The sequence below is a fragment of the Culex quinquefasciatus genome, chromosome 3 (assembly GCF_015732765.1).
Source record: "Culex quinquefasciatus strain JHB chromosome 3, VPISU_Cqui_1.0_pri_paternal, whole genome shotgun sequence".
Classification (NCBI taxonomy): Eukaryota; Metazoa; Arthropoda; class Insecta; order Diptera; family Culicidae; genus Culex; species Culex quinquefasciatus.
In genome coordinates, this window is record NC_051863.1 from 102,137,302 (window position 1) to 102,163,441 (window position 26,140).

The 26,140-nt window shown below is 39.7% G+C and overlaps 2 protein-coding genes across 3 annotated transcripts in view; both read left to right on the plus strand.

The window, feature by feature from the left end:
* The window catches only part of LOC6054015 (F-actin-uncapping protein LRRC16A), a 77,008-nt gene that overhangs the window by 16,801 nt on the left and 34,067 nt on the right, over positions 1–26,140 (plus strand). For both annotated transcript variants that reach the window (XM_038265514.1, XM_038265516.1), the window contains exons 7-13: positions 19,795–20,039; positions 20,104–20,201; positions 20,266–20,453; positions 20,515–20,592; positions 20,649–21,535; positions 21,601–21,853; positions 21,915–22,090. In XM_038265514.1, the coding sequence (XP_038121442.1) occupies positions 19,795–20,039; positions 20,104–20,201; positions 20,266–20,453; positions 20,515–20,592; positions 20,649–21,535; positions 21,601–21,853; positions 21,915–22,090 (1,925 nt within the window). The remainder of the gene's footprint in view (positions 1–19,794; positions 20,040–20,103; positions 20,202–20,265; positions 20,454–20,514; positions 20,593–20,648; positions 21,536–21,600; positions 21,854–21,914; positions 22,091–26,140) is intronic.
* LOC119770514 lies at positions 5,843–9,463 on the plus strand. Its single transcript, XM_038265517.1, has 2 exons — positions 5,843–6,571; positions 8,988–9,463. The coding sequence occupies exons 1-2, from the start codon at positions 5,870–5,872 to the stop codon at positions 9,006–9,008; spliced, it is 723 nt and encodes a 240-aa protein (XP_038121445.1). The 5' UTR covers positions 5,843–5,869; the 3' UTR covers positions 9,009–9,463.

A 26,140-nucleotide genomic window follows, 5' to 3' on the forward strand; every position in this document is an offset into this window, starting at 1 on the left:
TTTTTGATTTCTACTCAACTAGTGGAGCAAGACTAACAACCCGTTGGGGCTAGAGGAAAATTGCATGAAATAACATGTTAATTTGCTAACAATTGAACTGTTATCACTTAGATACATCAAATTAGAATGTATTTGAAACGTTTCGTTCACAAATGTTTATCAGTTTTTCTTACTTATATTTTATACAATTTGTATTTATTTCCATACTAAAAATCCATATGGTACACTAGGGGAGCATGAGCATGAGAGACCACCCATGGTTGTCCTTCTCCGTTGCTGAACAGGACCGTAATATCATATCAACACAACCGGTCATACGCTTCAACGATCAAATGATGTTTCCCTTATCAACAGCATGCATGAATGCGCTGAAAAGATTAAACATCACGATCATCAAACCTAGAGCCGTTGCTTATAGGTAGGGTTAGTGAAATTTCACGATTTCGCGGACAGCGTGAAATCCGTGAAATTTGGCTTTTCCGCGAAATCCCGTGAAATTTTGTGTTTGTGTGAAAATGTAACGATTTTTCTCAAAATAATTTATCAAACTCAAAAATGAATAAAAATAATCTTATGAACTACTCTAGAAATAAGCGAGTGAATATCCTGGTTTAATTATTAATATAGGGTTAGTGATTTTTGGACGATTTCGTGGACGGCGTGAAATTCGTAAAATTTATCAAATTTTCTTAAATCATTTTTTTTAATAACAGCTTAGTAAATATTTCATCCGAAAAGACTGTTTAATTAAATTTTATTAGTTTTCTATTAAAAAGCATGAAAATATATGTATGTGAAGTTAATATGAACCATTTAAAGTAATGTTCAGATTTTTGAGTTTTTTCATGAGAATACGCGTGCCCTACATTTTGTTTCAACATATATTTATAGAGCCCATCGATAAACCAGGAGGTTTTTTTTAATTAGGAAAATTTTTACATTCACAAATTTAGTGAAGATTTTTTCTAGTTTATTGAAGAATAACATATGAGTAATTCTCGCTGAAAGTGGACCACTCACTATTTACACAAGGTGCTCAAAAATCAAAAGCAATGTACTTTTCCAATAGCCCCCACCAAGTTATGAATGAAACCATGTTTGGTTGGTTGAATTTGTCCTCACCTCGGCGCCACGAAGCTAAAACATTTTTTTTAATTGGTAATTTTTTGACTTAGGCGCGTCCACAAAATTGCTAATAACTTTGCAAAACTTCAACGAACCCCTTATGTTTAGGGTGTTTTGGAAAGAAATGAGCAGAGCTTTCGAATGCACTTGTCAGAAAAATACCGTTCCATACATTTTTAGCCATAAAACAACAATGTATTTTTAAAAGTCATTTTTGAAGGCCGACGCCCCGCTTTATCGAAAAACTGACAAATCCATTCGAAAGCTGAGACGATTTCACATAAAGGACCAATAAATCTAAGGTGTTTGTTCCTCCTATCTTTTTTAATCTAATTTTGATTCACTTTTTTTCTCACTAAAACTCAAATATCTTTGCGTTGGAGTATCGAGAACAGAACACTGATGAAGTCTGCAAGTAGTAGACGAAATACGTATCTGTCAAGATATTAAAAATATATAGCGGAATTAAAAGAAACAACTCGTCTCTTTGTATTCATATCGAAATTACGTTTTCTCCTCGAGAAAAATGTTCGTGGTGAAATTTCCTACATGCTACATTCATTAGTTTTACTGTAAAAATGTCCACCCAATTGTAAATAAGCATTTAACAACATAAAAAGTAAACAAAAACAACTTTTCGACATTAAATTGCCTGGCAGAACCCAAAACCTTAAATATTGCTCAATTATCGATAGTGCATCTTGATCCTTGGATAATAAACTATCATTTAAAAAGTGAGCACCTATATTGTTTGACAAAACCTTAAATTGGGGCAAGCTAATGTAACATTTTGGGCGCCCGAAATACGAACGGAGCGCTGCGCTCTCAGAATCAAAATTAGATTAAAAAAGATAGGAGGAACATACACCTTAGATTTATTGGTCCTTTATGTGAAATCGTCTCAGCTTTCGAATGGATTTGTCAGTTTTTCGATATAGCGGGGCGTCGGCCTTCAAAAATGACTTTTAAAAATACATTGTTGTTTTATGGCTAAAAAATGTATGGAACGGTATTTTTCTGACAAGTGCATTCGAAAGCTCTGCTCATTTCCTTTCCAAAACACCCCTAAACATCAAGGGTTCGTTGAAGTTTTGCAAAGTTATTAGCATTTTTGTAGACGCGCCTAAGTCAAAAAATTACTAATCAAAAAAAATGTTTTAGCTTCGTGGCGCCGAGGTGAGGACAAATTCAACCAACCAAACATGGTTTCTTTCATAACTTGGTGGGGGCTATTGGAAAAGTACATTGCTTTTTGAGCACCTTGTGTAAATAGTGGTCCACTTTCAGCGAGAATTACTCATATAATGAAGTATAAAAAGTAGTTTCTGTGATTTAAACATAGGATTTTTAAAGTTATTTAACATTTTTAAAGTTCCGCGAAATTTGCGTGAAATTTGGTGTTTTGAAATTGAGGTCCCCGTGAAATTTGCTATTTTCGAGCGTGAAAAATCACTAAGCCTACTTATAGGAAACAGTCGTTGGCCACCAACGGCGACCGCCATGTCAGTTTGTAGATCTCGAGGGGATGGGACGGGAATGTTAGTTAGCACAGGCTGCTACCAAGGGTGGGTTCTATACGATATCCACACCCCCGCGTGTGTGGATTTTGTTGGTGGGAAAGGGTAATGGCCAGGATTCATCATAGTGGATGATGATGTGGCCCAATAATCAATGAATTTCGTTGAGTGATAGGGTTACGTATTATGTATTCTCAAGGCAAACAATCGGATGATGCGGATGAGACCATTCCCGGTCTCACCAAATAGGTGTTGAGTTTAGCATAAATGATTCAATCTTAGACAGCCGACTGTGGAAGGATAAAATCAAAATTATGTGTAATTAAAAGGTGAAATATTATACTCAGCGTAACATATTTACGTAGAGTTGACTTGAGACTATTTATACTTTTAAATTATTATAAGATAAGCGACCAATTAATTATTGATGAGTTATGAAAAAAAAATCCATATGGTACACTAGGGTAGAATAACCATTTTTTCAGTTCCTTTTGAGGTCCTAAACAACTCCCAAAAGTTTGAGAACGATTGGTTTAGTCCTCACTTTGCGCAAAGCGATTCAATTTTCTATGGGAATTCGTATGGGAAAACCCTATTTTTGGATTTTGATATTTATAAAATCCACGTTTCACGCTGACTCGAGCAAAAACACGTTTTAGACGAGTTTTGAGCACGCTGTATCATTTTTTAGGAGAAAGTTAGAACCATACTCTCTTCGGGAAAGTTGTAGAGCACCTTCCAGAGCATCCAAATATGAATCCGGTTTTAATATGGCGTGAAGCGTGGATTTTCAAAAAAAATCAAATTATTCGCTCTACAGCATTGCCTTGGCGTTCTCGATTGCGAGATTCCTACTCGAAACTAGGTGTTCGAAACCTTGATTGTTGAGGCAATTGCAAACCTCTTTTTACACCTTAGCTTCCATCCCCCCCGGGATTCGAACTGACGACCTTTGGATTGTTAGTCCAACTGCCTACCAGCGACTCCACCGAGGCAGGACCCAGGGAGACGACTCCTACACCTGGACTGAGCTAACGACCTAACCTTTTTAGGTTAGTCCGGGACCAACATTTACTTCCCGTCCGACGGAAGGCGTGATCAGACAAATCTCGTCTCGAAAAATGCCCAGGCCGACTGGGTGAGAGGCAATCACGCTTACCCCTACACCACGGTCCCGTGGATTTTATAAATACCAAATTCCAAAAAATAGGGTTTTCCCTCGGTTTTTCCCATAAATTCCCATAGAAAATTTAATCGCTTTGCGCAAAGTGAGGACTAAACCAATCGTTCCCAAACTTTGGGGAGTTGTTTAGGACCCCAGAATGAACTGAAAAATAGCTGTGCTCGCTAAATTTGGACAACTTTATTTATTTCCATACAACCATGGAGCAATTCCAGCTCAAATCAGGATTTTTTCTGGTACTTTTGTTCCCGATCCTCTCCGATTTCAATGAAACTTTTTAGACATGTTATCCTAGGCCTATATAATCTATTTGTGTGTATATGGAGCCAGTTGCACTCGATAATGATATTTGAGAAGGGCGTAAGAATTTCAATACGTATGTATTTTGTAATTTGAATATTGCTGTATCTCGAAGCCGTTGCATCGTATCAAAAAGTGGTCAAAGACAAACTTGTAGGAAATTAGACGAGCTTTTTGAAAAAAAAAAATACACTGAAAGATGTTTGTGAAAATAGCCTAAAATGTGACAAAAAGACTCATGAAAAATGCAGGATGGTATGTCTTTCCTAAAAAAATACAAAAATCATTTACTAAAACTGTTTTTTTCAAAAGTGGTCTAAACGTCAAAATTGTCAAAAACCGATAGTGGGAATCGATTTCCCAGACAATTTTACATAAAAGTCTCCATATTGATCATTGTCCTATGTCCAATCCTTGTGAAGATACAGCGGTTTTAAAAATAAAAATGTTGAAAAAATAAGTTTTTTAGTGTTTTTTGGCAATTTCTATATGATAGACTTGATTTTTCAGTCTCGTAAATATTTTTACCGGAAAGCTCGTCCAATTTCCCATAAGTTTGTTTTGACAGCTTTTTAATATGACTCGTTTGAATATTTAAAAAAAGCAAAGTAATCCACTTTAACGACCCCCGGGTCTTCTGTGTTCTCTGTTGCAAGTTTCTGCTCATTTCTAGGCGTCCGAAGGTTATGTGTGGTGAGTCACTCAAAACCTCTTTTACGCAAATGGACCGACGTTTTACTTCCCCATCCGATAGAAGGCGTGGTCAGGCAAATCTCGTCTCGAAAAATGCCACCGGGTCCGTCTGGGATTGAACCCAGGCCATACTGGGGTTTAGAGGCTACCACGCTAACCACTAAACCACCGGACCCGGCTCGTTTGAATATTAACGTAAGCTTATTTACTATCCAGGTTTCTAACACACTGAAAAAAAAACTGTTTTCAGTTATGAGCAATGGAATTAAGTTTATATCTGTAAGCCCATACATTCAATTGAAATGCTGTCAAAGACAAACTTATGGGAAATTGGACGAGCTTTCTGGTAAAAATATTTACAAGACTGAAAAATCAAGTCTGTCATATTGAAATTGCCAAAAACCTGTTAAAAACCTATTTTTTTCAACATTTTTATTTTTCAAACCACTGTATCTTCACAAGGATTGGACTTAGGACAATGGTCAATATGGAGACGTTTATGTAAAATTGTCTGGGAAATCGAAAATTTTGACGTTTAGACCAGTTTTGAAAAAAACAGTTTTAGTAAATCATTTTGTTTTTTTATGAGAGACATACCATCCTGCATTTTTCATGAGTCACATTTTAGGCTATTTAATAAAAACAAAAACAAAACAACAAAAATTTTGAACGAAAAAAAATCATGACATCACCTTAAAATTTAACATTTAAATTTGAAAATCTCATAGAATTTGCGTGCCTTTTTCTTTCAGTGTATTTTTTCAAAAAGCTCGTCTAATTTCCTACAAGTTTGTCTTTGACCACTTTTTGATACGATGCAACGGCTTCGAGATACAGCAATATTTAAATTACAAAATACAAAAATATTGAAAACTCTTACGCCCTTCTCAAATGTCATTATCGAGTGCAACTGGCTCCGTATACACAAAAATGGCTTTTATAGGCCCAGGATAACATGTCTAAAAAGTTTCATTGAAATCGGAGAGGGTAGGGAACAAAAGTACCAGAAAAAATCCTGATTTGAGCTGGAATTGCTCCATATTACACCCTAATGGTACACTTGCCCTACAAGAAAGGGCAAAGACTCGATTGTGCCAACTATCGAGGCATAACAATCCTCAACTCAGCGTACAAAGTACTATACCGAATCCTGTGGAGCAAGCTGAGACCGTTGACCGAGACCTTTGTCGGCGAATACCAGTGCGGTTTTCGAGCGGGTCGGTCAACGACGGACCAGATGTTCACTCTGCGACAAATCCTCGACAAGTTCCGGGAGTACAACCAGCAAACACACCATTTGTTCATCGACTTCATGGCGGCGTACGATTCAGTCAAAAGAAACGAACTTAGGAAAATTATGCTAGAACACGGCTTTCCGGCGAAGTTAATAAGACTGATTCGTGCAACGCTCGACGGAGCAAAATCAAGCGTGCGAATAGCTAACGAGACATCTGAAGCTTTCGTTACGTTGGATGGATTGAAGCAGGGCGATGCTCTCTCGAACTTACTGTTCATCATAGCGTTGGAGGGTGCTGCTCGAAGGGCAAGCGTGCAAAGAAACGGAACACTCATAACTAAATCGCACATGCTGCTTGGATACGCTGACGATATCGACATCATTGGTATCGATCGTCGTTCATTGGAGGAGGCGTTCGTACCTTTCAAGCGGGAAGCTGCGAAGATCGGACTGACCATCAACACTGCCAAGACCAAGTATCTGGTTGCTGGCAGAGCGCGTGGCAGTGCAGGTGAAGGTGTTTCGGATGTGGAAATAGATGGAGAAATTTTTGAAATTAAATATGTCTTTATTGAACTTTCTTATAATACAGCAATTCCCCACGAAAACAGCATGATTCGAAAAAAAAGTTCTCCGATCGGGCTCAAAATTTTTCTGGGGGATCCTTGGCCGAAATAATTAGACCCGTATTTTTTTGTTTGGCCATTAGGGTGACCTACGCCGTGTTAGGGTGGTCCGAAAAATGGCAATTTTCATCGATTTTCGCAAAAACCACTTTTTTTAAAAATTTTAAGTACCCTAACATGTATAGGTCATCGCTGAAATTTTAAAGTTATCGCAATTTTAGTGAAAAAAGTCGATTTTTTCCCGTTTTCGTCGTTTTCTGATTTTTGCGCGTGGCGCGTCGAAAAACCCAGTTTTTATTTTCAAAAAATCGTATCTCAGAGTATCGAAAACATAACTTCACCATTTTTTGATATGTTATGTGAAATTTTCCGAGGAATCCGATAAAAATATTTTCAGACATAGGCTCTTTGGTCCCGAGACCTTCAAAACAGCATTTTAAGTTTTCATATGACCTTTTCAAATGTTAAGCTAGATTTTCGAAACTTCTTACTATTTTTCCCAAATAGCCAAACTAATCACCTTTCTTTTGCGTCTAGGACAGCTAAAATCGGATGAAATGGCGCGGAGATATGATTTTTTGAAAAAAGTGGTTTTTGCGAAAATCGATGAAAATTGCCATTTTTCGGACCACCCTAACACGGCGTAGGTCACCCTAATGGCCAAACAAAAAAATACGGGTCTAATTATTTCGGCCAAGGATCCCCCAGAAAAATTTTGAGCCCGATCGGAGAACTTTTTTTTCGAATCATGCTGTTTTCGTGGGGAATTGCTGAATAATTACATTTCATTTACATTCTAAGTGGTATGGCTACATGCTCTTCATCTTTGTTATATTTTTCGTTTTCTTATTAACTGTTCACATTCATTTATTTACTTCAAATTGTTTTACATTTTTGCATTGAATCGAATACATTTGAGTAAAAAAGAAAAAAAAATCACTTCAACAACTAATCCTAACATAAAACTAAAAAAGCAAATTCATTGAAATATTCAAAATCATTAGAACGAGTAAACTACAAACTGTATTTTAAGATAAATCCTCCAAGCGTTCTTACTTGTTCCGCACGAGTTTTGCAACCACGCAGTGTTGTTGTCATCTCGATGAAAATGTTCATAAGTTCTTGTGGTGAAAACAGGTCACTACTGCCTTCATCCGTTGATGCTGGTTGGTTTCCCTCGGTTGCTGACTGAAGCCAGGAGGTGTTGTATTCTCTGCAACTTTTTGCCGCTGATTCAACGGCAATGGCTGCAGATTCGGAAACACTCGAACAGATCCCGCTCCAGGTGACGCCAAAGCAGGAAAATCCACGTCCGTGAAAGTTGGTGGTGTTTTGCGACGATTTGGTTGGTGCCTCGTCGTCGCTTGCTGCCGAATTTTCACAAACTCAGCACGTTTTGGGCAGCTTCGATTCTTGGTCGAATGGTCGCCGCCGCAATTGAAGCATTTGGCTTCAATGTTCTCGATGATTGTGGTGCAAGCTTGAGTTTTGTGCTCACCTCCGCAGGTTGCACAACGACTCTTGATGAAACAGTTCCTTCCACCATGCCCAAACTGCAAACAGTTCGAACATTGTGTCACGTCACGGTGCACTGGACGATAACGTTCCCAAGTCACGATGATGTTGAATATTGCCCGAACTGCTTTCAGCTCAGACGGCGTTGTCGATCCTTTCTCGAGATGAACCAGGTACAGTTGATCACGATACTTGATGTTCTTGTTGTGTCTCGTCATCTTGAAGACATCGATCACGTTCAACTTAAGAGTTTTGAGCTCTTCTTTCAGCACACTCACATCCATGTCGTACAGGCCACGGAGGACCTGTTTCATGGGGCGTTTACCTGGATCGTCATGGCTGTAGTATTCAATCTTTGTGTTGTTCAGGAAATCCCGAACGTAGTTGTAATCCTTTCTGGTAGGTAGCAGAATTTTGAGTCCATCAGCACACAAGCGAATGGAAGCTCGTAAAGCACCAGATTTGATAAATCCGGTCAGCCACTTTCGCACCGAATCCGATGACGATGTTTTCACAAAAATGGGTGGCAACTTTTCCCGCCGTTCGAATTCTTCCTTCTCACTAACGTCCACAGGGAGGGTAGCGAACTGGTTTCCAGACAATTTTTGAGCGTCCTTGCTCAAACTGCCTGGCTTTGCAGGTAGCGCTTCGGCATTCTTTAGCTTCTTCAAATCTGCCGATCCTGCTGGTGAGGACCGCCTCTTTTTCTTGCCGTGAGGCATTTTTTGCACTTTTTAGCACTTTTCTGGTTTGTGAGGGACGCACGTCTGACTCGCTTCTCTGCTGATCGCAATAGATGGAGAAAGATATGAGGTGGTGGATGAATTTGTATATCTTGGTACACTCGTGACGTGCGACAACGATGTGAGCTGCGAAATGAAACGGCGGATTAGTGCTGCAAACAGGGCCTTCTACGATTTTAGTAGCCAGCTAAGGTCCCGCAGCCTAAGGACGCCTACGAAAATCACGCTGTACAGGAGCTTGATACTCCCTGTAGCTCTTTACGGTCACGAGTCGTGGACGCTAAAGGAGGCTGACCAGAGAGCACTTGGGGTCTTCGAGCGGAGAATCCCGCGTTCTATCTTCGGCGGCAAGCAAGTAGGAGAAAAGTCATCAAGCACGACAGGCTAAAGTGGGCTGGACATGTAGCCAGAATGTCGGACGAGCGGGCGGCTAAAACGATATTCAGCAGCGAACCTGGACGGGGTCGTTGGCTTCGTGGAAAGCCTCGTACGCGTTGGCTGTGTGCAGTCGACGAAGATGCAAGAGCGGGCGACTGGAGACGAGCGGCCCAAGATCGAGCATCCTGGAAATTTTCGATTAGTTCAGCGTTGGGTCGATAGACCTGTTGCTGATATAGTAAAGTAAGTAAAGTACACTTGCCCTACCTGAACAAGATTTTTTAAAAGCTCTCAACAAAAATTACCAAATCAGCTAATTGCATTGCTAGCAACAATTCCTCATACTGGAAATAGTCAAAATTGTAAAAATTACGGCCGTTGGAGCGATTGTTCCTCTTGCCCCATATGGTCGTCTTGCCCCACCTTCCCCTATGCCTTGTTTTTCTGCGTGTAGGAAAGATTCCAGAAGAAAACAACCCGAGCAGACGGAAATAACTTGGGAATAACATTTTTTGATATTTTAAAATACTAAGCCAATAACATTTTATATAATTTATAACAAGATTTGTTATTCGTCGTTATGATTTTTTTTGTTATTGGATTGTTATTGTAATAACAGACTAATAACATTTTGAGTTATTCTTCGAACAAATCTCTGTTATTATTTTTTGATATTTTAACAACTAATCCGATCATCTCAATATTATTCTAAAGTTGTTTTGGCTTTTAACCAATATCAGAACAATAACAAATTTCGTTATGATAACATTAACTGTTATTTGTTATTGAAATGGCATGAATTTTGTTATTTGTTTATTTGTTTAATTGTTAATTTGTTTATTTGTTTATTTGTTTATTTGAATCATCCGACAACTTGTGGTCTTAAAGAAAAAACTTAACTTAACTAAAGATGCTAACAACACGAAACACAAAAACAGATTAAAGCTGATGAGAGTACCAGAGTCGGACTCGTTGTTGAAACTGCGGGGTGGAGATGTTGAGATTGTACAGGTGAGAAAATACGTTGAATCGGCTACACATGAAACGAACTGGTTCGTGCTGTCCATAGTTGGTGTTGCGGTAAGCAAGTTGTAGATATTGACGTTGACGAATTGGCCGAGCAGGTGTGTAGATTTGAATTTGAGCGCGAACCCAAGGAGTGTCAACTTCACCGGCCAGTACTTTGGCAACAAACGTTGCTTGTGAGACGTGCCGCCTCCGCTCGAGAGTCTCTAGCTGCAAGACACGACAACGTTCTTCGTACGTGTTCCAATCGGCAGGATTCCTTGCACGGCGAAGGGCAAGCCGGGTGAATTTTCGCTGAACTGATTCGATTTTAGCAGTCCAAGTGATCTGGTACGGACACCACACTACGGAGCAGAACTCGATGATGGATCTTACCAGCGCGCAGTATAATGAACGTAGGCACGCGACATCTCAGAAGTCATCAGCGATCCTAAAGATAAATCCAAGCTGTCGATTGGCTCTGGACACGATGTCATGGAGGTGGATAGTGAAACACAATTTGCTGTCAAGGGTAACGCCCAGGTCACGTACTTGGGTTACCCGAGCAAGAGTGTTTCCGGCGATGGCATAGTCGAAGACCACGGGTTTGAGTTTACGGTGGAAAGAGATTGTGCCACACTTTTCTACGACACCAGCACCAGGACGGCTCTGAAGGCTGCAACAGTCTGGACTTATCGGGCGGTGGCTGGATGACAACGTGGTGGTGTCGAGCAGGCGAGGGGCTCTTACATGGCTTTCTACGGCGCGTCCTGGCGATGACCGGAAAGCTTGTACAGCGTTTGGTGTCCTGACAGGAGGCGATGTAGACGATGTGGCGCACGAGCTGGAAGTTGGACGAGCATCAGGCAAGGAATATTGCGAGATAGAAGGGTACTTGCCGAGGGTTGCCCTTTAAGAGGACCGGAAAGCTCGTACAGCATTTGGTGTCCTGACAGGAGGCGATGTAGACGATGTGGCGCACGAGCTGGAAGTTGGACGAGCATCAGGCAAGGAATATTGCGAGATAGAAGGGTACTTGCCGAGGGTTGCCGTTTAAGAGGACCGGAAAGCTCGTACAGCATTTGGTGTCCTGACAGGAGGCGATGTAGACGATGTGGCGCACGAGCTGGAAGTTGGACGAGCATCAGGCAAGGAATATTGCGAGTTAGAAGGGTACTTGCCGAGGGTTGCCGTTTGAGAGACCCCTCCCCCGGCACCGACACCAACACCAGGACGGCTCTGAAGGCTGCAACAGGCTGGACTTATAAGGCGGTGGCTGGGTGACGACGTGGTGGTGTCGGGCAGGCGAGGGACTCTCACATGGCTTTCTACGGCGCGTCCTGGCGATGAAGCTAAAGATGGTCGCGTTACTCTTCCATGCTCTCTACCTCGAGATTCGGATTCTCCGATCCTTCCCCCGAAGCAGGGAGATTCAGTGACGTAGATTCCGGAGTAGTCGTATTCCCTGTTTTTACTCCTGAAGCAGTCGGGTTTGCAGACGCTGTTGCTATCGGCGCCCAAAAAATTTCCGTTGATCTGTCCTCAAACTCGCGGAATATCAGACCTTGCGGCCAAGTGAACCCGATCAGGGGTAAATAACACGGGAATACCAAATTTTGGTATTACTTGTGCCAATACCAGCGACCAAAATGTGATCTTGGTTGCCCAGTAATAGATGGTAAAATACCATGAAATCATACCAAAATCTTGTATGTGGAAGGGCACAACAATACCAAACCATGTTATTCCAAAGGTAAAATAATACCACAAAATAAAATCATTTCAATACCAACTTGAGATCTTCTGGATTTTTGAACATTGCTGGAATACCGAAACTTGGTATTGCCATGGTTTTAATTTTAGGTATTCCCGCGCCCTTGGAAAGTCATATTTAGGTATTCCTGTGATCTTCCACATACAAGATTTTGATATGATTTCATGGTATTTTACCATCTATTACTGGGCAACCAAAAGCACATTTTGGTCGCTGGTATTTGCACAAGTAATACCAAAATTTGGTATTTTCATACCATTTTTAGTGCAGCAGTAGCAGTTAGTGAAAAAACGGAAATGATCCATATGCAACAGCCAAATCTACTCACCTGATGATTCCATGTTGTTCTTAGTGATATTCTTCACCACACCGAATGCATTTGTCATTGATGAACGGCCTGTGCTTGAAGTTCTTGAAGCTTCTGAAAATAAAAAGATTGAAAAATAAGTATTATTAAAATGAAACTGGATTGAAATTCACCAAAATTCAATAATCTGTCGATTAACTCGTTTTTCAAAGTATTTGGTTATCCCAACTTAGAGAAATTTCAACGTTTTAAAAAAAATCTTAGTGGGTATATAAAAAAAAATGAAAATCAGCCTTAACATTTTTGGGTTTCAAGTCACTTTAGCGCAAAATTAATTATCTCATTAAAATTCATAAAAAAAATCCATAGTTTCAGAGAAAATTGATGAAACCTTTCAATACCAAAATAATACCAAAATGTGGCATCCTGACTTAGAAAATTTTCCACAAGTTCAAGTCATTTCTATAGGGGGTATATCAAAAATGTTTGAAATCAAGTTTGAAATTTCCGGTTTTCAATGAAAGCATTCGCTTTGAGACATCATTTTAGCGCAAAATTAATTATTTTGTCGAAATTGGTCAAAATTTTCCCATAGTTTCAGAGGAATTTGATAAAACACTTTAATACCAAAATAATACCAAAATGTGCCATCATGACTTAGAAAATTTTCCACAATTTCAAGTCATTTCTGTAGGGGGTATATCAAAAATGTTTAAAATCAAGTTTGTAATTTCCGGTTTTCAATGAAGGCATTTGCTTTGATACATCATTTTAGCGCAAAATTAATTATTTTGTCAAAATTGGTCAAAATTTTACCATAGTTTCAGAGGAATTTTATGAAACACTTTAATACCAAAATAATACCAAAATGTGCCATCCTGACTTAGAAATTTTTTTAGAATTTCAAGTAATTTCTTTAGGGGGTATATCAAAAATGCTTAAAATCAAGTTTATAATTTCCGGTTTTCAATGAAGGCATTTGCTTTGATACATCATTTTAGCGCAAAATTAATTATTTTGTCAAAATTAGTCAAAATTTTCCCATAGTTTCAGAGGAATTTGATAAAATACTGTAATACCAAAAGAATACCAAAATATGGTGTTCGACCATTGACAAATGCTGCAATTTTGCAATATCAAAACAATACCTTAAATTGGTATGATACCACATTTTGCTCTTGCATAATCCTTAAGAAATTTTTTAAAGGGTCCAGGAATACCAAAATTTGGTATTGATACCAGAGAAAGGGATTATTACGCATTTCCCTTGTTATTTACCCATGCTCGGGAAGGTTGCCAGAGCTTTTTCTTTCAGCGAGGTGTCCAACCCGTTTTGAACGAGATGAACGATATCGTTGACGTCCTTGCTTTTGGCAACAAGTCTGGTGACTTCCACATCCTGGACACCAAGGCGCTCAACCGCAAGTTTTGTCACTTGGTTCACGGTGACAGTACGAGAAATCCTTGTCATGTACAACCAGAACTTCGGCGTTGGTGCAGCCACAAGCATGGAGCTAAAGCTCGGTGAGACAGGATTATCTGTCCCTTGCAGCAAGGGCTGAGATTGCTTCTTGGGTTCTAGCTTGTCGTGAAAAGGTTTTTCCTTAGGTCCGGATTGTCCCCAGGGCGACGAGAAGACGTAGGCGTCAACGAGTTTGAGTTCTTCAGGGAAGCAAAGTTGGAGCGGATTTCGGCCTTCAATTCCGTGAGTTCACTCTTCATTTCGGCCACACTTTGGCTGTGAGTATCCACCAGCGATTCCTGGCCGGACATGAAGGCAGAGTGAACCGATTTGCGGTGGGGCGTGTTCAACAGCATGGTGGTACAAGACCGATACTTCCAGAAGACTTGCCTGTTCCCGTCGACTGCCGCGAGTAGACTTTCCGAGACACCGATGCACTTCAGGTGAAATACAGCGCTGCAATATCCCTGGCAGCAGATTTGGTGTCCAGAGACCTCATTAGAGCACGAGTGGCACACTGCCGCAACTTTCGACATCTTTACACTGCAGGTTTTTTCCGTGTATGATGAGTAGGTTTTAGCTATCCTACAGTAGATGGCGCACCGAATCGTCAGCTTGGGAACAAACGATGATGATGATGATTATCACGAACGGGGCAGCAACGAAGATGGCGACGACGAGTTCTGAGGTTGCTGAACTGTTTCGATCCACGAAAATAAGCACCAAATTGTCGTGATCGGGGACTTTCTTTTATAATAAAAACACAGATATTTTGCAATTAACAAACAACACGTCTTATTCCACAGAAATTAACCACAAAACTGATTTGACAATCTTCATTCTCTCTTTCGCCGGCCACGCGCATCTCTTTGTTTTCTCGCTCGTTGTTCTCTCTCGCAGCTCGCTAGCGCGCTCTCGCGCTCAATCCACAATCAGCTAACAAGGCAATTTTCATGAAGGTGCGCACTTTTTGTTGCGCTCTTAACTCTTATTTATGAATTATATCAATCTTATAATAAATACTCATTTAATAATTTATTACATATTCAATCCTGCAACCCGGAGGAGCAGCTGTGGCTGAATGGTTACAGTGTTTGCTTTGTAAGCGAATGGTTCTGGGTTCGATTCCCATCTGCTCCCATCGAGAAAGTTAAGGACATAGAAATACTTGAAATGCTGAATATGAACGAAAAATCAAAGTCGCTGAAGGCGGGGTTCGAACCCCCGTCCTTTGGATTGGTAAGCAAAAATGCTAACCACTAGGCCATGGCGACTTGGTGAGCCTAGATTGGAATTAGGAATACTGTTACAACCAACCCGCAACACCTTTCGAGGTGTATCCTAGGGTTCTACCTCTCCTACTAACATTGAGTCCAAAACCTCCCTACAAACATCTATACCACTAAGGTGACGTAGGGGTCCTTGCGCACTTTAGATAGGTGTTTACTAACGATCCTTCATATCCCTGAGGATAGCTTGGACCCGGCCTGGACCCCCTTATGCCCTGGGCTGTATTACACACTCATCAAAAGATGAAGACATGGTATCTCCCGTGTTGGATTATTGTTCCGGATGAGGGTCTAACACAACCAGACCAAACAGAGGGATAAGTGTTGTGGAGCCTTCCGGTGGTGGGGCGTCCTCCAAATGCTAATGCTAATGCTAATACTCAATCCTGCAACCCATAATCCCTACACAAATAAGGGATAATATCACCAACTAGGGGAAATATACCCTTTCTAATCAAATACCTATCTTCGTCATATGGAGAGTTTGATGCTTGATTAATGGTACGTTCGTTTGATGGCTAGTGCCACACTGAGTGCCGCACTCAGAGCTGTCAAAGTGTTTCTTTGAAGAAACTCGCGCTAGTTCCGCACGAGTTTCACCGCCATCTTGGAACTGAAACTCTAGTGCCACACTCGATATTTTTTCAGTTTCATGCGAGTTCCACGCACACTGACAAATGACGTTCGATTGAACCAAAACTGGCACCGACGAGTGCGGCACTCAGTACCGCACCGGCTCTTCAAACGAACGTACCATAAAGCTCCAAAAATACTATTTAGGCTGTAAACTTACCAGCAACAGCACCGCCTGGAGTAAGCACGCAAATGTATGCCACTTACCGGCCAAAAGATCAAATTTAATGCACTTTTGATCATAATTTCTATTTTGCGAGACCATTTCTCATCATTTTGGTGGCACACACATCCACACGCAAGATCAGAGGTTAACTGCTTAACGAAAGTCGCCATCAATATCATTTCACTTGCGCTAACGATTTCAAAGCGCTTAAGATATAAAATTGCTTCCAACTACCGGCAACATGTTCTTTTGACCGTTACTTAGTCACTCACTTGAAAAATAATCCCGTAACATGTAAATAATTAGCAAGCCCCATCAAACAAACAAACGCGCAAAGTCTTTTGACGTTTCAATTTTGACCATCCATTCTAATCGAAGGCTGAAGAAAACCGAGCGAGAAGCGAAGGCAAATAAAGAACAAAGGGTGGCCACCAACACCACCAGAAGCGCTTGTGGTGTTGTCAGGAAACTTTCTCTATAAATGCTACTTTTCGTGAGTGTTCGCTCAAAATTTCATCAATTTTGGCAGCACGAAGCAGACCCAAACGAGCGTTGGAAGAAAAAAAGAACTAAGCTGAAAATACAAAAATGGGCGTGGCCCAATGCACACGACTGATTAGAATGCGTTTTTGAAATATTTTTTTAAATGCTTGTACAAGGAATAGCATAACTTTTAATAAAAGTGAAAATAAACAGAAATGTTCACAAAAGTTGCTCTACTCGTTGGTGTACTTGGTTTTACTGAATTTCAAGGAACACTCCAGATTATCCAGCATCATTCAAACAAGACCGCTTATTAGGCTTAAAATGGGTTTATTTCCCCTAACACCGATCGGAGATGCGGAGAACACTTAAGCAACGGTTCGAATTACCGTAAACTGGGGTCAATCGGGACACATGGGGCGAATTGGGACAGCAGTTTTAACCATGTTAGATAGACTCTGGCCAACAATATGTGTACATCCATTTCCAAATTTAAAAGCTTTAAGGTGCTCTAAAACTGCTGTCCCTATTCAGACTGTAGTCCCGATTCACCCCAGATTACGGTAGTTTAAAAAATAAACGGGTAAGTTTAACACACTAAAAACCACTGGGAAAACGAGACACAGTGAAGAACGTGATGTAAACAAACAATGGCGATAGTATTACCGTGTGCCCGGGAATACCCAGTAAATAACAGTTAGATTTTGAAATCAAACTATAAATAATACATTTTTCGCTTAAATAAATGTTGATAGGCACACTGTGGCAGTGCGTGGCCGAATGATTACGCTGTCCGCTTTGTAAGCGGATGATTCTGGGTTCGATTCCCATCTGCTCCAACCTTCCATCGGATGAGGAAGTAAAATGTCGGTCACGGCCTTGATTGATAGGCCATTAAGTCATTCCAGGTGTAGGAGACGTCTCCATGCCATAAGTACAAACAACACACCAAACCAAGCCTAGTCCGGTGGAATCGCTGGCGGTGGTTGGACTCGCAATCCAAAGGTCGTCAGTTCAAACACTGGGGTGGAAGGTTCCTTGGAGTAGAAAAAAGTTTGGGTGCTCTCCCCATTAAAGCCTTCGGATTCCTACACAGAAAAAAAAAGTTGAATTTTGGAATGTTGAAAATTTGGTAGGTTGGATATTACCTCTGTTTTTGAGTAATATTACATAAAAAATGTGTAAAAATGTGAACCTGATGAGTATTCATCAAAAACTGATGAAAATTCAAATTTTCTGGGGTAAAATTAATAATTTTTTTGCCACAAAATCTGTCACCATTTTCTGATGAATATTACCATCATTTTTTTTCTGTGTAGGTTCGAGCAGAAACTTGCAATAGAGACCACAAAAGACCCGGGGGTCGTTAATGTGGATCAATGCTGTTAAACGTTGAAATCAACGGCGTTTATATCATCGATGTCGATGATCGTTGATTTAAACGTAATCGTAATCGCAGCCATCGTTGATTTAATCGTCAACGTCAACGGAGTCGTTGATTTAAACGGCGTTGATCAACGCGTTGATTATCGATAATCAACGAGTTGATCAACGGCGATAGTTTTCATGGTTTTCAGGGATGTGTACCAAGAGGGAAGTGACCGGAAACCGTAATTTAAGCCCTAGCTAATTGCTGGTCACTTTCATCTCCACTTTGGTTCCCAAGTCCAACCAGGATTTCTCTTATGTAAATGACACCGAGGACGGACTATTGGGAACCGAGATATGGTCGGATTAACACCAGAATTATTGTTCCGGCGGGTTCAGTAAGAGTCTCGCGTGGCTAAATAACGACAGAATTTGATTTTCTATGATACAATACTGAATTGATCACATGACCCATGTTCCAGAACCCAAATTGAGATCAGCCAAGATGTCAAACTTCATGACAGACCGAAGAAGCTTCCTGCTAGTAATCAAAGAGTAAACAAAATATGTATGACCTACTGCTATCGGTTTTCGGCACCACACGGAAGATTTATCTCTTGGGGTTCGATCGAAACTCATTTATCACCAACAGTAGGCTACTCCGGTCTGTCATGAAGTTTGACATCTTGGCTGATCTCAATTTGGGTTCAGGAACATGGGTCATTAGCGTGTAATATGGTTGTATGGAAAAAAATAAAGTTGTTCAAATTTAGTGAGCACAACAACTTTACAGTTTCTTCTAGGGTCCTAAACAACACCCCAAAGATTGAGAACGATTGGTTAAGTCCCCAGTTTGCGCAAAGCGATTCAAGTTTCCATATAAATTTGTATGGGGAAACCAAAAGGACCCCAAAAGGAACTGGAATATTGCTGTGCTGGAAAATCGATTTTGCTATTACACCCTAATGGGTCTTGTGGTCAATTCAGTATTGTATCATAGAAAATCAAATTCTGACGTTATTTAGCCAAGCGAGACTCTTACTGAACCCGCCGGAACAATAATTCTGGTGTTAATCCGACCATATCTCGGTTTCCAATAGTCCGTCCTCGGTGTCATTTACATAAGAAAAATCCCGGGTTGGACTTGGGAACCAAAGTGGGATGAAAGTGACCAGCAATTAGCTAGGGCTTAAATTACGGTTTAAAATCCGGTCACTTCGGTCCTCTTGGTACACCCGGATCCCTGAAAAACCATGTCACATCTATTTGAGAATGTTTTTATGAAAAATCGTTCTTTCCTCATCATACTCTAGAAAACTATAAAGAACGCCGTTGATCAACTCGTTGATTATCGATAATCAACGCGTTGATCAACGCCGTTTAAATCAACGACTCCGTTAACGTTGACGATTAAATCAACGATGGCTGCGATTACGATTACGTTTAAATCAACGATCATCGACATCGATGACGTTGATTCATCGATTAAAGGTAAGAACAAGATTGTCCGTCAGGCCTGGACGCAAACGCAAAATTTTGCGCCTGTCATCATAGCCTGCCAGTCATCGACCATTGAACAAAGCAACCCCTGTAGATTGTTTGACTGACAGTTGATGGAAAAATCGAACTGGCACAGCGTTCTGCGTTCACCAATGCGTCGAACGGACAATCTTGTTCATAGCTTAACAGCATTGATGTGGATGGTTCGATTTGAGGCACACTATAAATGGTTAGGCGCTAACACTTACATCAAACCCAAAACACTGTACCACCCCTGGCCGAGTTAAAATGCGTAACCGGAAACGAAGGTGTGAATGCCTGGCACGATTACTCACAGCGTGTTCTAGCGTGTTGCTCGTACTGACTCAGAGCAAGGGTGAGATGTAGGTGTAAGGGCAGTGCGTGTTCGTCGTGAACCTAGTGCATAAGATACGTCAAGGCCCGTTCTTACACTGAAAATGCGAAATGCGAATGTTCTTGTAACTTTCAGGTGGCATGGGATGTTGACACAATTTATCTATCGCATGATAATCGAGTGCTTAATTTGCACGATTTTGATCATCTGGAACAAAAAGATTTAATGGCAATTATATCGGCACTTGAGTATAATACATTTTTCCGAGGAATTAAAATAACAAATACACGCATGTCGACTGAAACTTTGGAAAGAATATTACATGTGCTAAAACGTTCCATGTGGCTCGAGGAAATGCACTTGGAGGCGCTTGGATTGCGGTAATTATGATTTCGATTGGAGAATTTTATCAGGGTTAATTTCGCTTTTTGTGTCTTTTTATAGATCCGACTTTATTCATAAGTTTTCTTTTTCTGTGATATCGAACATAAATCCCGCTCTTCGTTCTATTGATTTGAGCCACAATCTTGTTGAAGACAAGGGTGAGCCGTCTTGATTATTATCTAGGTATCTAATTATCCTAAAGCATATTATTTCATCCTCCAGGTGCTACTAACTTAGCGGGCCCAATTGCTAAAATATCCAAAGGTTTGTCTAAACTTAAACTCTCGCACTGTGGCTTGACATCGAAGGGAGTTAACCAGCTTGCTCAATCGTTATCCCAAAATCAAAACATTTCCAACTCATTAACGTTTCTTGATCTAAGTGGAAATAATTTAAAGGATGATATTACGGTAATACATCGATTATTAAGCTATGGTTTTGTTAAAATAAAATGAAACTTTTTTATTGCAGCACCTTTACAACTTTCTGGCACAACCAAATGTGATAGAACATCTAGACATTTCAAAAACTGATACAACATTAGAAAGCGTAATATTTAAAATGAATTAAAAAATGCTGTTTACACACACATACTTTATTTACAGCTTTTTGGTGCTTTACTTCGTGGGTGCTCCACTCATTTACTTCATCTTAATGTTTCAAACAATATGTTTGGCACAAAGAAAGGGAAGGAAATTCCACCGTCATTTAAACAGTTCTTCACCAGCAGTCTTAGCTTGAAACATTTGAATATTGCCAACTGTAAGCTTCCTCTAGAAGCGCTTAAGCATTTACTTTTGGGTCTAGCGTGCAACGAATCGACCGCCGGTCTTTATCTGGACCTCAGCGGGAATTCCCTTGGTGCCCAAGGTGCCCATGTTTTAGAGTCGTGTATTCACGGAGTTAGAGTATTGTCAAGCTTAGACATAGGTGATAATAATCTTGATTTCGAAATGGCTTCCGTTCTAACTGCCATAGGGAGAAATCCCTCGATTAGAGTATTACGTATGAGCAAATGCTTCGTAGGATTAAAATTGAAGCACATCGCCACTGTTATGGATGCTCTGGTGAATTTAATCCAGAAAGATGATTTCCAATTACAAGAGTTAGTTTTGTCGGAGAATAAGCTGAAGCACGACCTACACAACTTCATCAATGCATTAGGAAGCAACCAAAGTCTTCAAATTCTAGATATAACAGGAAACTTGATGGGTGACATAGGAGCCCGACTCTTGGCGAAAGCATTACAAATTAATAACCGTTTAAGAATTATTTCCTTAGATCGCAATAATATAACTCTTCAAGGATATTCAGATATAGTATATGGATTAGAGCACAATTACTCGATGCGGAACATTCCATTTCCATTATTTGACGTTGCTGCTTGTCTGAAGCAGCATCCGGATCGCACAGACATTCTTATGCGAAAAATGCAGGACATTTTGCTCCGTAACGGAAGTGGACTACAGCGAGGAAATGGACAAGGATTCAGGTAAGAATACCACAAAGAAACGGCGTCCTGAATCAATGTGTGTGAATTTTTCAATAAAATTTTAGATTGCAACATGGCTTTCTCCTTTCATCTACACACCAAATTATGGATAAATTAGTCTCAGAAACTCAAGAAATCATGTCACATAAACAGTGCTCTCTCGACAACGGATTGACTCGGCTGCTGGAAGACGCTGAAAATTGCAAACAATTATTGCCAAAACTACAGGAAGTCGCTCGATGCGAACCTCATCCCATTGAATCCCGGCTGGGAAAGATCAAAGAAGAACTGATTTTGTATATAAAAATGTATTTACAGGTGGGTGTTGTATTAACGTTTCAGTGAAAATGATCACAACCATTTGATTTCTATTTTACAGGACATGATGGAAACGATGCTGCGTACAGGCGTTGATCAATGTCCTCTAACTCTCGCTAATCAAATTGTGCTGGCAGAACTCCGAAAGAGCTGTGAGGAAAAGCTAAAGATATCAGAAGACTTTTTGCAAAACAGTTTGTCAAATAATTCCAGTGGTGAAATTATGTTTGGTGTTAGGTATGTATTATAGGGGTACTGTGCACAGAAAAAAATCAATTCCCGTAATCGTGAATTAAGTTCACGAATATGAGATCCACAAAGGAATTTATTCATGAGTATGGTGCGTATCAGAACCGGAGTCGGCTAGAGTTGGTAGGCCGGAGTTGGAGTCGGAGTCGGAGTCGGTTGGAACTGAAAGCCGGAGCCGGAGTCGGAGTCGGAGTCGGCTAATCTCAGAAAGCCGGAGTCGGAGTCGCTTGAAATATGACCCGACTCCGCAGCCCTGGTAAAATACAACGAAATTTCAGGTGGGGTTAGTCTTGAAAAGACTGTTTAGAATTTTTGGAAAATAACTCAGGTAGTATTTAAAAAGACTGTGCATTTTGTTTGAAATAATTCTGGTAGTAAAAAATACCGCAGCTCTAGTGTCCGTTCACCTCGAAGGTTCGCAAGACACTGGACATTAAAAACATTGTTCATAGCTTATGTTCGCTCGCGAATGCCTTCGTTGAAAACCGGAAATTTCAAACTTGATTTTAATCATTTTTGATATACCCCCTAAAGAAATGACTTGAAATTGTGGAAAATTTTCTAAGTAAGGATGGCACATTTTGGTATTATTTTGGTATTAAAGTATTTTATCAAATTTCTCTGAAACTATGGATTTTTTTTTTAATTTTTACGAGATAATTAAGTTTTAATTGACTTGAAACCCAAAAATGTTAAAGCTGATTTTCCTATTTTTGTGATATACAGTCATATTCGGAACACCCACAAATTCGGAACTTTTTTGTGGTAATTTGTCAACAGGATGCAAAATGCAACTTTTCTGTCGACCCTACTATTTTTAGGACCTATATTTCGACATTCTCTTGCTATTTCACTAGCAAAAGTAGTACTTTTAAACAAAAACCTGCCTTTCAAGACTATTTTATCCAGAGCAGCAAACCACTGCCTCCAAATTGCCTGTTTCATTTTGTAAAAAATAAGTACTCCTGGAGAGAAGAAAAAGTTTGTTTACATCGTAAGAAAAAAGTGTTCCGAATTTGTGGATTTCAAGGGTCAATGTTTTTCTTTAAAAACTTGATACAAAACGTAAAAATATTTGGCCGGTCTATACACCAATCGAAAGATCGCAAGAAAAGCTTTCACATGAAGGTAAAAGCAAATCATCATGTTCAATTATGGATTTTCCATGATTTGTTGAACAATGGCCGATCTGTAAACTGTTCCGAATATGAGGGATGACTGTACCACAAAGATTTTTTTTTTAAAACGTAGAAATTTCACTAAGTCGGGATAACCAAATACTTTGAAAAACGAGTTAATCAACAGATTATTCAATTCAATTCAGATTTCAATCCTTATTTTTCAATCTTGTTATTTTTCAGAATCTTCATGAACTTCAAGCACAGGCCGTTCATCAATGACAAATGAATTCGATGTGGTGAAGAATATCACTAAGAACAACATGGAATCATTAGGTGAGTAGATTTGGCTGTTGCATATGGATCATTTCCGTTTTTTTCACTAACTGCTACTGCTGCACTAAAAATGGTATGAAAATACCAAATTTTGGTATTACTTGTGCAAATACCAGCGACCAAAATGTGCTCTTGGTTGCCCAGTAATAGATGGTAAAATACCATGAAATCATACCAAAATCATGTATGTAAAAGACCACAGGAATACCAAAATCTGATTCTCCAAGGGCGCGGGGAATACCTAAAAATAAAACCATGGTAAAACCAAGTTTATGTATTCAAGCAATGTTCAAAAATCCTGAAGACCTCAACTTGGTATTGAAATGGTTTTATTTTGAGGTATTATTTTACCCTTGGAATAACATGGTTTGGTATTGTTGTACCCTTCCACATACAAGACTTTGGTATGATTTCATGGTATTTTACCATCTATTACTGGGCAACCAAGGGCACATTTTGGTCTTTGTTATTTGCCCAAGTAATACCATAATTTGGTATTCCCGTGTTATTTACCCCTGCTCGGGTATTCATGAATATTGTAGCGTCGTTTGGAGTCCACACATGAAACCCGTATTGAATCAGTGCAAAAATAATTTTTACTATTTGCTCTTCGTAGACTAGGGTGGACAGTGTTTCCCCTTCCTTCGTATATTGCACGCTGTATGTTAATAAGCTTAGAAACACTTGCAAAGCGTCGTGAATTTGACTCTCTCTCGTTCGTAAATGATCTTATTGCAAACTGAATTAATTCTCCAGAGTTGTTACAAACATTAAACATGCGTATTGAGAGCACGTGAGCCTTTCGCATTGCATTTTCACAGAACTGACTATGCCAAAAAACGGGCCCACACCCAACCGGTGGTCGCATGATTGTGATGCATGGTGGCATGAAAGTATATCAGAATCTGCATGAAAACTGCCCTCATGCATTTTTTGCGATATAGGGGTATGACATTTTTGCCCGTTACCGACAATTATCTACATTACCGACGGCTTTTTGGTTGTATTTCACAAAAAAAAACCCCTAACAGAACGAGGATTGAACCACCAACGTCTTGGGCGTCATCCATAAAGTACGTACGCTCTTAGGGGGGGAGGGGGGGTTACCGAAGGTGTGACAAGATGTGACGAAGGGGGGAGGGGGGGGGTTTCGAGATTGTGACGTCACGCTAGGTTTTTTTTATGATTGCATAATATTAATTTGAAATGTACACAATTTAATTAAATCCTGTTTTCTAAAATTGTTTGCTTACTATTTTTTTAGAAATACCGTCATCAAGGGTGACATTGGGTCTGGAGGTGAGATTGGGTCATACAAATTTCTGCATTTTTGTATGACCCAAACTCACCCCCCCAGACCCAATGTCACCCCTGATGACGGTATCACATTATAATTTATTAAATAGTCACTTTTTTTCAGCTGGAACTTCAATATTTTGCAAATTCTTGCTTGATAAAAATAAATGCTTTGAAAGCAGGGTGTTCATAAGAAAACTGCTTTAAATGGTTTGAACCTATTAGATACAAAGCTTTGAAAAACAGTTTTCAAGATTTTTAATACTTGAATGTTATACCAGGTCTTTTTTTTAAGAAGATACAGTAAAAATTTATATTGCAATGTTTATCCTAAAAAATGTATGATTAGAACAATTCAACATTTTTTTCATATTAAAATTGCCAAAAATACCAAAATTATGAAAGTTTAATGATGTAAAAGCTTTTAAAAAAATCCCATTGAAAACAAGGGGGGTCTGGCAAAATGTGACGTACTTTTTGAGGAGGGGTTCAACCTTGTGTGACAAAGTGTGACATAGGGGGGAGGGGGGATGACGCCTTGGTTATTGATCCGACACGCTACCACCACGCCATGGACACTTGATGAAAAGTGAGTGAAATAGCACAAACATATGCTTCTCTTTGGAGTGTTGCTTGGGGACGGGCCAGCCTTATATGTGTTGGTGAGAACTGCAGATCGCTGAAATATTTACATGCGGGCAATGACATTTTCTGCAGCAAATCCACTGTTACAGATTTTGAGATATATTTTTCCTTTGGGTGCATGAATATAATGATGGAAACTTATAACAAATATAATGACATAATCGTTTTTACAATGACAAAATCCACCATAAAAAACAGTCCTACATCCAAAGATAGATGTTCTCCCCTTGTAATTAGAAACTAAGCAACGATCATGCAGTCTACGTATGTTTGACAAAATATATAAATAATTTGCTTTTTGGGACTCAAAACTGTACCGAATTTTGTTTTATTTTTCAATTTTAAATTCGCACTAAATGAGTTTTCCTGAGTTTAAAGAATTTGTCTGTGTCGTGGTTGGTGCTGGTAGACATCCAGAGTTTTTTTTGAATAGGTCCTATTAACATATGAAACATTATAGTTTATTGGACCTATTTAAAAAAAAACCCTAGACATCAACTTTTCATTTGATTTTTTTTTATACTCAAACAAAGGTGCAAACATCATTTTACAAGATCAGGATTATTGCTATTAGACAGTAAGAATTTTAAGCAACATAGTAGTGTTTTCGTTTCAACTGTTATTAAGCAGTAAAGGAATATTT